Consider the following 12,756-nt stretch of genomic DNA (forward strand, 5'->3'; position numbering starts at 1 on the left):
AGGGAGGTATTACATGTTCTGCACTCTACCTGTGCCAGGGTTAGCTGCTCCTTTTGGACACCAGGTGAGGGAGGCTACATTTCGTGTGTACTGTACAGGACCCTGAAGAAGCTCCTGTCCTCTATATAGACCAGTCTGTCCAAACCAGGGTCCCTCCAGCTGTTGCAAACCTACAACTCCCAGCGTGCCTGGACAGCCATTGGCTGTCCAGTCATGCTGCGAGTTGTAGTTTTGCAACAGCTGGAGGCACTCTGGATGGGAAATAACTGACAGAGATTTACAGCTCCCAGCAGATCTTTCTTACCTTTGTATGTAAGGATTTGCTTTATCTATATTAGTTATCTACTTATTTTTCTTTATTCCTAACATTTTCCTATTTCGGATGACATTTTGGGACTTCAGAACCAATTATCAGGTTTCCATAGAGTTATGGTCCCAACATACAATGGTTTCAACATACAATGATCGTCCTGGAACCAATTAATATTGTAACTTGAGGGACCACTGTATATTGGATTGTATCCAATATACATTAAACATTTGCAAAAAAAACACCACTGTACCATACAATTTGTATGGTACAGTGGTGTTTTTTGCAAATGTTCATTTGTTCAAAATGTTGAAATTTCATGCACATTAAATGCAACAACAGTATTTGCACAGTGCAAATACTGCTGTTGCATTTAATGTGCATGAAAATTGCACTGTAAACCTCCTTCAATTCCTTCAAACGGCCCTGCTAGATGTGGGAACCAGCGTAGAGATGGCAGGACTGGGATAGTGCAAATGGTGGTGACTGACCGAATTGTCCACCCTGGGTTCTATGCTTCTTGCGTCATTGGGTCAGACTTCTTCCTTAGGGTAGATGAGAATGATCTGTCCTGACCCTTGGACCTCTTCTGTCTGTCTTGTTGCCTCAAGAACCTCCCGTATGGCGAGGGTCTCTGCTGTCTCTTGAAGGGACGAAACTGAGGTTTTCTAGGAGCTTGTGAAAAAGTGATTCCCCTTTCTCGCTGCTGAGGAACATTTGTGGATGGATGACAGTTGTGGAGCAAAGAGGCTGTCTGGCTGGAATTGGAGATTGCAAAAAAATTTTTTGGATGGCATGTCTCCTGACCATTCTTTAATCCACATAGCCCTTTTTGCTGTGGTGTTCAATGCGAGATTTTATTAGCTTAACCGGTTGCCTATTAAGGACAAGCCGGCTCTTCCTGAGACGGCGACTGTTGTATGACACGGGCTCCCGACTCGAGCCCATGTCATACCGGCCGGCCCCCAGCTGATTACTGTAGCTGGGGGCCGGCGTTAATAGCCGACATGCGGCGATTGCCACGGCCGGCTATTAACCCTTTAGATCGCCGCTGTCAAAGTTGACAGCAGCGTCTAAAGGGACATTTAAACGCTCCCTGGTGGTCCAGTGGGGTGGAGCGCTCCCCCCGCAGCGCGATCGCGGAGGGGCGATCCACTTCTGAGGTAGCCAAAAGGCTTACCTCTCCTCCTATGCCGGCTTCTGCACTGAGAGTACACAGATCAATGTGGTTCTTTGAAAAAAAAAATTGAGTTTTTTTCTTCAATTTTGGCGCACAATGATTTTTTTTGTTTCGCCGTCGATTTTTGGGTAAAATGAATGATGTCATTTGTAAAATTGGTGGCGCAAAAATTAAGCCATCATATGGATTTTTAGGTGCAAAATTGAAAGGATTATGATTTTTAAAAATAAGGAGGAAAGAACGAAAGTGAAAAAACGGAAAAACCATGCGTCCTTAAGGACAACTGAGGACATCCAGAGGCATGTCTAACAAAAACTACACCACAAGCTTCATGTCTGGAAGGGATTTCAGGATTTCCTCTCTTGGTACTACTTCCTGCAGTTTGTGTGTCAATCGGCTAAGCCAGATTCTTAAAGGGGTACTCTGGTGGTAAGACAACTTATTCCCTATCCAAAGGATAGGGGATAAGATGCCTGATTGCGGGGGTCCTGCCGCTGGGGACCCCCACAATCTTTCCCTCTTGCCCCCTCCCATAGGCTTGCAGAAGCCCGCGATGTCAGAGAAGATCCGTGATGTCACCATACTCCGGCCACGTGATCGTGAGTCATCAGACCCTGAGCGATGTTCACTCTGAAGGCTGATGATAGCCGGGTGTTGCATGAAAGATTGCGGTAGTTGCCAGTGGCGGGACCCCCGTGTTCAGGTATCTTATCCCCTATCCTTTGGATAGGGGATAAGATGTCTTAGCGCCAGAGTACCCCTTTAACCCCTTAAGGACGCAGCCCATTTTGGCCTTAAGGACACAGAAAATTTTATTTTTACGTTTTCATTTTTTCCTCCTCGCCTTCAAAAAAATCACAACTCTTTTATATTTTCATCCACAGACTAGTATGAGGGCTTGTTTTTTGCGCGACCAGTTGTCCGTTGTAATGCCATCACTCACTTTACCATAAAATGTATGGTGCAACCAAAAAAATACTATTTGTGTGGGGAAATTAAAAAGAAAACCGCAATTTTGCTAATTTTGGAAGGTTTCGTTTTCAAGCCGTACAATTTATGGTAAAAGTGACGTGTTCTTTATTCTTTGGGTCAATACGATTAAAATGATACCTGTGATAACATACTTTTCTATAACTGTTGCACTTAAAAAAAAAATCACAAACTTTTTAACCAAATTAGTACGTTTAAGATCCCCCTATTTTGAAGACCTATAACTTTTTCATTTTTCCGTATAAGCAGCGGTATGAGGGCTCATTTCTTGCGCCGTGATCTGTACTTTTTATTGATACCATATTTGCTTATATAAAACTTTTAATACTTTTATACATTTTTTTTGGAATAAAATGTTATAAAAAAGCATCTATTTTGGATTTTTTTTTTACGTTCACGCTGTTAACCGTACGGTATAATTAACATTTTATTTCAATAGTTCAGATATTTACGCACACGGCGATACCAAATATGTATATAAAATATATTTTTAACACTTTTTGGGGGTGAAATAGGGAAAATTAACGTTTTTATTGGGGGAGGGGGTTTTTCAAATTTTTTTACTTTTATTTTTACACTTTAATAGTCCCCATAGGGGACTATTTAAAGCAATCATTCGATTGCTAATTCTGCTATGTATAGGACACAGCACTGATCAGGGTTATCGGTCATCTTCTGCTCTGGTCTGCGGGAAGGCAGATCAGAGCAGAAGACTCCCGGAAGACAGGGAAGGCAGGAGGGGGGACCTCCGGCTGCCGTGCTGGATGATCGGATCGCCCAATTAAGTGACCGCGATGCTGCAGATGCCGTGATCGGTATTGAACACGGCATCTGAGGGGTTAATTACCGGCGGGTCCCTGGCTGCGATCAACAGCCGGGACCTGCCGTGCATGATCCGGGCATCGCTCCGATGCCCGCGGTTATGCTTAGGACGTAAATGTACGTCCTGGTGCGTTAAGTACCGCATCACCAGGACGTACATTTACGTTCTTCGTCGTTAAGGGGTTAAGGATCTGGCTACTGGCACTGCCGCAATGGATGCTTTACAGGCTGCAGCTGATCAAAATATCATCTTTTAGGCGACACTTCCACCCTGTGGTCCATGTGCTCTCTTTACAGTATACTATACCTGTAGAAATAGAGAGACGTAAACTCATGCTCTTGGAACACAAGGGGGACGCTCACTACATCGGTGTTCAATAGTACAAAACATTAAAATGCTGTTTACCTTGTCCAAATGCATGCAGCCATTACAGAGATATTGTTATAGTTGCTAATATGTAAACATTTACTTGTGTGCAATGGACCTGGAGCTCCATTGTGTACAAGCAATTTGCATATTAGCAAGGATTACAATATTTTAGGAATGGCTAAATGCATGTGGACACGGTAAACAGAGTTTTATTCCGAATCATCTGCACTTTAAACCTGTATATTCAGGTAAGTGTGGATGACGTTGCTGTCAGATAACCTTTACCCATTTTTCTGATCACTAAAATGGTGGCTGCTGTTTTAAGTGATTTCTGCAGGAAAAATCCCAAAAAGCTTCAGATTTGCCAAAATCCATAACCTTTAGAAAATGTAAAACAAATTGGACCAATTCCAAATCAGTTTGCTCATCTCTATATAGAAGGGAGCCATACAGTTGAATGCAATCTTTTTGCTACTGCTCTGTACTAATTACATAAGTTTCTTTTCTGTAGCATACATATTTTAACATATAGTTCCTCTGTCTCATTCAGAAGGAAATCCATCAGAGGATCTGTCTGATGACTTGGCCTCTAACGCTTCTTACTTCCATCCTGAACATTATTTTAAGCTGATTTATGGTTAAACAAAAGGTAACCATTAATGTGGTCATAAATCAGCCATGAGTGTGTATTCACACACACAGAGTATCTGCTGCAAATTTTAAGTTGTAAAATATTACAACTGTGGATCTGCAATTGCAGACCCACAACTTAAAATGCACAGAAGATTCGATGTGTGTGAATAGAGGAGCTGGAGACTGAGCCATGCAGAAATGTCATCAACATAAAATACATATTACATGTGACACTGCATTCGTATACCATGGATCAGTATTTAATGTAAAATACAAAAAGCTAATTGTAAGGAACAGTTGCTTTATTTTCTAACTGTACATGGAAAACATTGTATATACATAAGAAATGATATGGTAATTTTCATCACTTTTATTGTTTTACAATTATTATTTAACAACTGAAAAATGTTTCACAAATTCAAATATAATATATGCTTTTTTAAGATTTTTTCCATAAAATTTGACTCTATTTGAAAGCAGGGTTCTGATATAGTCTTACTAAAGCTTTGCGTTTGTGAATTCCATTCCTATTGTAGGCCACAACGCCTTGCTAGAGCCATCATACATTCTATATCACCAGCACATGACAATCTCACTTATGATGGGGTCAATCTGGTACAAGTGTGGTATCCCAGTAGGATGGGAAAAATAGTGCTGCATTTAACGCTATTTCTTCTGCCAAATATAACAGAATCTACAAATGGCTACCACCCTCCAGTCCAGATGTGAACAATGCTTTAAATATAATAGATTTATTAGAACCATCATGCAGCATTGTTTCACTACAACAGCATCCTTTTTATTTTTGTGTGTGTTTCTACGTGCACCTTATGAAAATCTTACAGCTAGTGAACTGTTTGACTATTAATAAGAACAGAAATAATCCTTAATGTTAAGAAAGAAGTATGTTTAAGGGGATAAGTTACAATTAAAGGGATCATCAAGCTTAAAGAGGTACTCCGCTGGGAACAAAATGTTCAAAACGCTTTGAACCGGCGCATTGTGAGGTCATGGCCCCACCCCTCGTGACGTCACACCCCGCTCAATTTAAGTTTTTGGGAGGGGGCGTGGTGGCCGTGACTTCACGAGGGTGAGGAGCTATGCCGTCACGAGCCCCCAGGCCGGCTCTAAGCATTCAGAACATTTTGTTCCAAACGCTGAGCAGCGGAGTACCCCTTCAAAGTCAACAAGTTCTGTAATGTCAAAAATTTTTATTGAAGCAAACTAAACCAGTCCCCTTCATACATTTTACTAACACAAAGAAGGTGAAAAAAGCTCTGAGAAGCTCTTATTTTTGCTGACCAGGTGACTGCAGCTCAATTCCAGTGGAATATGAAATTTTGAAAATGACAGTCTATTAGTAAGTTGTTTTACTTATTACAGAACTTGTTTCTGACACCAGACAATCCCTTTAAATCCACAAAAAACAGGTAAGGATGAGACAAATAACACTTTACAAATCATGACAACAACTAAGCAAACATGTTTCATACATTTCAACATAATAATGTGACCTTAAACGACAGCAACTAGATTTAGTTAAATCTATAAAGTGACAGTACAAATCTTCCCAACTTCAGTTATCAATGGAATGGGTTACAAGTAACAACGAACCAAAACATTATCAGTGGATCATTGTTACATTATGATAGGTCAATTTCAAACAGTGTAACATTAATTTACAATAGTACCATCTGACGGCCTATTTGTCAGAAACTGTAAATAAAAAATATCCTATTCAAATGCATATAAAGTGTTTACAGAGATGTTTTAAACATTCCTAAGATCCATTTTAATGTGACAAGACACGTGGGATAGCAGATCTCCCAAATACAATGAAAAGGAAAAGCAAAAAAAAAAAAAAAAAAAGGGTGAAGATTTTCTTGACAGCAAAGTAGACAAATAATTCAAAGGAATTGGTCAGCTGCAATTCATTTTCCAAACTGATAACACTGTTAGATAGATGTTAGGACCTCTATGTGCCTCTCATATCTGTCTGTACTGCCATAACATAAAAAAATGCTTTTATTATCTGGTGCAGAGAGTCAAACAGTTTCAGAAATGCTGAGGTCTAGAACAACTCAAACCTTCCCCCTCTTCCATTCCTGTCTCTGCTTGACTGACAGTCAGCTGAAAGCAAAGCCATGACTGTTTATCAAGCACAGACAAGGATGGTAGAGAGAGAGAGAGAGAGAGAGAGAGAGCGAGAAGGTGTTCCAGTCCTCAGCACTTCAGGAAATAGGAATGCTTTTTTGACACTAAGCAGCAGAGAGTAAAAGCATCTTTCTATGTTATGGAAACACAGGCAGATTAATAAAAAGGTGTCTACTTGCCCTAACAGCTATTTAGCTGTGTCAGCAATTTTGGACATCAATTTAAGTTAACAGATTTCCTTTAGTTAGCTTGTTTGAGGTCCCATGGGCTCCAGCTCTCAGCAATGCATTTACATTCACAAACCAGCCAATATATATTTGAATGTATTAAAATGGATTTGCTGCATCCACATCTTTTGAATGTGATTGAATTTGTTAGTCATTAATTCTTAATCAGCTTTCAATAGGAAGCTAAAGCATGTTCATGTTAGCAACTTTCAGCAGATTGTTTCACAAAAGCTGGGAAATGGCAAGTTTGAAGCTCAGTATGAAATGACCAGGGTTACTCTGGTGAAAATTTTTTTTTCTGCAAATCAACTGATGCAAGAAAGTTAAACAGATTTGTAAATTAACTTGTAGTAAAAAACCTTAATCCTTCCAGTACTTATCAGCTGCTGTATGCTACAGAGGAAGTGGAGTAGTTCTTTCCAGTCTGACCACAGGGCTCTCTGCTGACACCTCTGTCTTGTCAGGAACTGTGCAGAGCAGGAGAGGTTTGCTATGGGGAGTTGCTCCTACTCTGGACAGTTCCTGACACAGACAGAGGTGTCCGACTGAAAAGAACTATACAACTTCTAATTTACAATTAACTTTCTAGAGCCAGTTCATATGAAAAATATATTTTATTTCCACCGGAGTACCCCTTTTAACTGTGAAATGCATCTACAAGCGAAGCCTTACAGATTACTTAACAAGAAAAGTAAAATCTTTAGACTATTTAGCATAGAATGTGCAGGGTGTAAGGTGATAAAGGATGGTCCCACAAGACTTCTATCTCATACTTTTCTTGATTTTATGTTTATTTAGTGACAGTTACTATTTAAGGGTATGGTCACACGTGCAGTATTTTGCTGCTGTGTATTTCCCTACTCATTGAAGTCAATGGGTAGCAAAATACGCAGCTGAGTTTCCTACCCTTTGACTTCAACAGGTAGGAAAATAGGAAGCAGCAAAATACGCCACATGTGATCCTACCCTAGGGATAGGTTTTAGACAACCTATTTTCAATGACCCTATTAGATCAATAGAGGGCACTCTATCGGTATTGCCAGGGTCTATTTCTAGAGTATGCAGATGGTCTAGAATATTACATGGACAGCTTACTGATGTGATCAATTTATCTTCAGGGAAACCTTATAACAAAAACAGCTTGGAAACCCCATTGAATAACATTTCCCTTTTAAGTTCAATTCAATGAAATCACATAAAACAAAAAATATAAATCTTCAAAGTGATTATGTTTTATTCCTCTATTTAAAGGGTACCTGTCATTCACAAGAACTTTGATATAATGTAGATAATAACATTATATGTACATTTGTAATATACATTGGTTAAAAAATGTATATATCTTTGGGTGAAAACCTGCTGTTTTTTCTCTGCCTACAAAACACAGGCAATAGCTGCAAAGGCAAAATACAGGAAGTGTGGTGGGAAAAGCAGGGCACTGTGCTATGCACTGAGGCTTTGTGACACGCACCAGGCGCACACAGCAGGCTAATTGACAAGCCAGGAACATGCACAGAGTCCTGCTTATCCCGCTCAGTTTGTTCAGTGCACAGCACAGTGCCCTGCTTGTCCCGTTCACACTTTGTGTTTTGTCTATGCATAAAGAGACACAGGCAATAGCTGCAGGAACAGGAAAGCACATTTTCGCACAAAAAACACACACTTTTTTTAAACCAATGTATATAACAAATATACATATTATATTATTAACTTCATTATATAATTTTTTTTGCAAATGACAGGTAAACTTTAATATTTTGCACATTAAAAACAATATTAGGGCCAACATGAAAAAATTAATTTAGTAAAAGGAACACAATTGTTTATTTTAATAAACAATTAATAACCTAATATGATGTAAAGGGCAGTAGTATGGGTTAACAAAAATATCTACAACTCAACGTAAGGCTTTTGCTGCTAAAAAAGGCATAAAACATCATTATGAATGTTTTCTTGACTAAATATATTTCGCTTTATATAATAAAATAGATTTTAAGCACAGATCTTTCAAAAGGTTAATAGTATGTTGTGTAAACTTTTGCAAATTACATAAAATTCATAACATTTTAACAAGCTGAATAGTTACTAAGGAAGGAGTAAAACATGGGTAATTTCAGACGTTGTTGGTCCTTACGACACCAGCCAATCACTGTTCCTTCACTGTTTGCAGTGTAAAGATGATGGCCATCACAGGAAAAAGTAAGGCTGGAAACAGAAATAAAAACTCACTTTATCTTGCATTAAAATTGTTTCGAAATCATTTTCAAATAGTCATGTTTACAAGGAGAATTTATAATATAACAGCTTTTCACAAAATATTAAATATAGAAAGTAACAAATGGCTGGCAGTAATTAAAGGAAAACTGTCATCAGTATTACTGCATTAATTTGCTGTTACAGGCAGGTAGTGTGGGTGACACTGATGAAAACCATACTCACATGTCAGTAATCAGTGATCCCATTTTCCCGGTATCTTCCTGGCAGGCTTGGGGCACAGGCGGGGCTTCATCACATCACCACTGCTGTTTATCTGCTGAGCCCTTCTACGAGCAGGCCTAGGGAAACAGCAGCGGCGACATCACGATGCCCCGCCCCTAACCCCAAGTCTGCTGGCCCAATGGAGGGAACATGGAAGCATGGATCACAGACACGCGAGTATAATTGTCATGAGTGTCACGCGCACTACCTGCCTGTAACAGCAGGTTAGTGCAGTGACACTGATGACCGATTTCCTGTAAAGTACATTGTTTAGCTGTTATTCAAAAACTCTGTGATAGTAACCAATCAGATTGCTGTGTCCTCTAAATACTGTAGTGTGTCTACAATTGAACATCCACAAAAGTCAAACATTAAAGTGTGATGCAAGTCTATGAGACTTCCGTATCCTGATTGCTATAGTCTTGAGCAAGTCTCGAGCTAGGAAAATTGCAGAAGATGTAAACAGATAACATACCACCAGAGCTTGATAAGAGTTACCCTTTCATGTTAGCCATTCCAGACATCTGACGTACCTTTACATCTGAATGGTTGGCAGAGCCGTATTATAACAGAGATTCAGGAAAAAGGGGCAGCACTTTCTTAAATACCTAATTGTTACCGCTAGATAATTTTCCTGCAATCCAGTGGCAGTACATAGGGATGGACAGTAATTGTGAGAGTTTAAAGGTCTGCAGCATGTAACTGCAGACCTATACTCTCTGAGGCACTGACTTATAAGATCAACTGTCCTATCCCTTAGCAATTCTGTGAAAGTGTGTTCTGGAAAATATTTATATCAGATCATGTTCAGTACTAAGTCTACACTGACCACATCAGAGCCCAAACTCCTGAGTGGCAGCTACATACATCATTAGCACACGTCCACGGGGGTCCCAACTCTCACATGGACAATACAGACTACAGTGAGGAACATTATTTGATCTCAGGATAGAGACACCAAGGGGGTTGTAATTATTACTGTCTGGAGCGCTATAGGTGCTGGAAAAGTGCAGAGCCTAAAATTTTTGCCTGAGCTGATATCTACCACTATATGGAGGCAATATACTGGTACTGTATACTGACTTTATTGGTAATAGTGGTCTCAGTATACAGTATTTGGTCAGTAACAGTATGATGGTAATATGTATGGTGCTAATATTATTCCTTATATACCACAGTTATTTGGTAACTGTATGATTTATTTACAGAAACATGTGCTTATCATGGGGGAGATATATATTTATTTATTCCCCATAAGTACCCAATTATACTCTATTATGATTGACATTTGGCCCTCCTTCACATAGTGACAAATGTGAAAAAAATGGGCTACTTAATCAAAGAAACGTCCTCTGCTAGCAGTTTGTAAAATTCTTGGATCGTCATCTAGACTTGTGTTATGGGCATCATCTAGACTTCCAGTGTTATGGGGGCATTTAAAGATATGTGGTCATCAGTGCTCTTCGGTAGCATCAGAGATCTGAGAAAGTTAAGGCCCTTCTCCCTATCAAGGACATCTCCTGAATACAGCCAGAAAACAATAGAAAGATGGATCTCCAGCAGGCGCTTTAACAGCATGAATTAAGGATGAAATGTTCAAAGATCATATAGCAATTTATTTGGGCACACAAAGCAACGCGTTTCCTGCCCGTAGCGGGCACTTCATCAGGCAAATGTGCATTTGCCTGATGAAGTTCCCGCTATGGGCAGGAAACGCGTTGCTTTGTGTGCCCAAATAAATTGCTATATGATCTTTGAACATTTCATCCTTAATCCATGCTGTTAAAGCGCCTGCTGGAGATCCATCTTTCTATTGTTTTCTGGCTGATATTGGACCGGTGGTCGAGGACTTGACCGGAGGATCGGGGCTGCTGACAGCTAACCATTGTTTTACACGCTGCATAGTGTTGTGCCCAGAGCGCAACGCTACTTGGTAAGTGTGTTTTTTACTGCCACTGCCATATATAAATACAGTATTACACTAGGGGCACGTGTGCCTTTTTTTCCTCTTTTGTCTCTACATCTCCTGAATACAGGCGCTGATAAAATTCCCCAAAACAGAATTAATTTTACCTTGGTGAGAGTGAATCACTCCCCTACTGTCATTCAACTGTCACTGATGGATCGTAACCCTTTAGCCAAGTTGGCCAACATCTTGACAGCTTTGTTCCTTAAGCAGAAAAAAAGTAGCCACCGTTGGTCCTGAAAAGGGAGTCTAATGTTTCCTGGCTGTCCTGGAAGCCTGACCTAGCCCTGTCGGGGCATTGAGAAAAGTAGTATAGGAGTCCCTCAGGATCGGAGTAGCTTTAGTAAATACAATCCTAGACGATTTCTTGTCTGCTATGTAACCCATGATTCTCCCCCTCAGCACTGCTTTGGCCGCATCCCAGTACAGTCTTGGGGAAGTAGAGTGTTCAGCATTGGTGTTTGCAAATTCTAGCCGCCACCCTTTCAAAAGTGCTGCAAAGTTCAAATCAGATGTTAAAGATGTCGGAAACCTCCATAAAATATCAGTGCCTATATCACCCCTTACACCTTCCCTAGGGGGAGTTCAGTTTGTCAGTTAGGTACGTAAGAAACATGGCCTCAAATGCGAAGAGTTCTCCCTCATGAGCTCAGTCATATTTCCAGGTGACAATTCGGAGTCACATGTTAGTTGTTCACAGAATGATGAAGCAGAGCATAGGTTTAAAATTGCAATTTTCAAAAGCTACCCTTCATCCATTCCTGGAAAATAAATTTTGGAAACACCCGTGCTTTCAAAATGTCCTCTTTACCTCATATGTGGATGTAGTTACATAGTAAGGAAAAAAAGCCCTTCAAAATTTGTAACCCAATTTCTCCCATTACCCCTTGTGCAAATATAAAAAATTGGGTAACCCCAGCATTTTAGTGTAAAAAAACTAAAATTTTTCATTTTACGGCCCACTGTTCAAAAAACCTATGAGGTGTAAGTACTCACTGTATACCCCCCCCCTCCCCCCTTTTGTTACCTTCCTTGAGGGGTGTAGTTTCAAAATTGTGGTCACTTGCCGGGTGGGTTTTTTGTGTTTTTTTTAGATTTTATGTCAGAACCTCTGGTATTGCAGTTCAAATCGCCACTTTAGGCCTCAAATCTCATCGGTGTTGTCTCACTCAAAAGCCCTGTTTTGCACCCGCAGAGTGCTTTACCGCCATATATGTGATATTTCCTTATTCTGGAGAAATTGGGCTACAAATTTTGTGGAGCTTTTTTTTCACTTACTACTTGTGAAACTATAACATTTGGTTTAATAGTTTAAAAAGAAAAATCAATTCTTTCACTTTTACGGCCCACTGTTCAAAAAACCTGTGAGGTGTAAGTACTCACTGTAACCCTTGTTATGTTCCTGGAGAGGTGTAGTTTCTAAAATGGTGTCACATGTGTGGGGTTTCTGCTGTTCTTGCACAATGGGGGCTTTGCAAACACACATGGCCCCCGACTTCAATTCCAACAAACTTCTCTCTCCAAAAGCCCAATGGTGCTCCTTTTATTCTGAGCATTGCAGTGCGCCCACAGAGCACTTTACATTCACAGATGGGGTATTTTCTTTCTCAGGCGAAATTGCACTAC

At 40.0% G+C, this 12,756-nt stretch overlaps 1 protein-coding gene across 4 annotated transcripts in view; it reads right to left on the bottom strand.

Moving 5' to 3' along the window:
* Nucleotides 1-4,553: 4,553 nt before the first annotated feature.
* Nucleotides 4,554-12,756, bottom strand: part of LYST (lysosomal trafficking regulator) — a 1,083,863-nt gene continuing 1,075,660 nt past the window's right edge. For all 4 annotated transcript variants that reach the window (XM_056566940.1, XM_056566939.1, XM_056566938.1 and 1 more), the window contains exon 52: nt 4,554-8,891. In XM_056566940.1, coding sequence (XP_056422915.1) covers nt 8,753-8,891 — 139 coding nt within the window. In that variant the 3' untranslated portion in view covers nt 4,554-8,752. The remainder of the gene's footprint in view (nt 8,892-12,756) is intronic.

Source organism: Hyla sarda, chromosome 3 (genome assembly GCF_029499605.1).
Source record: "Hyla sarda isolate aHylSar1 chromosome 3, aHylSar1.hap1, whole genome shotgun sequence".
Taxonomy (NCBI): domain Eukaryota; kingdom Metazoa; phylum Chordata; class Amphibia; order Anura; family Hylidae; genus Hyla; species Hyla sarda.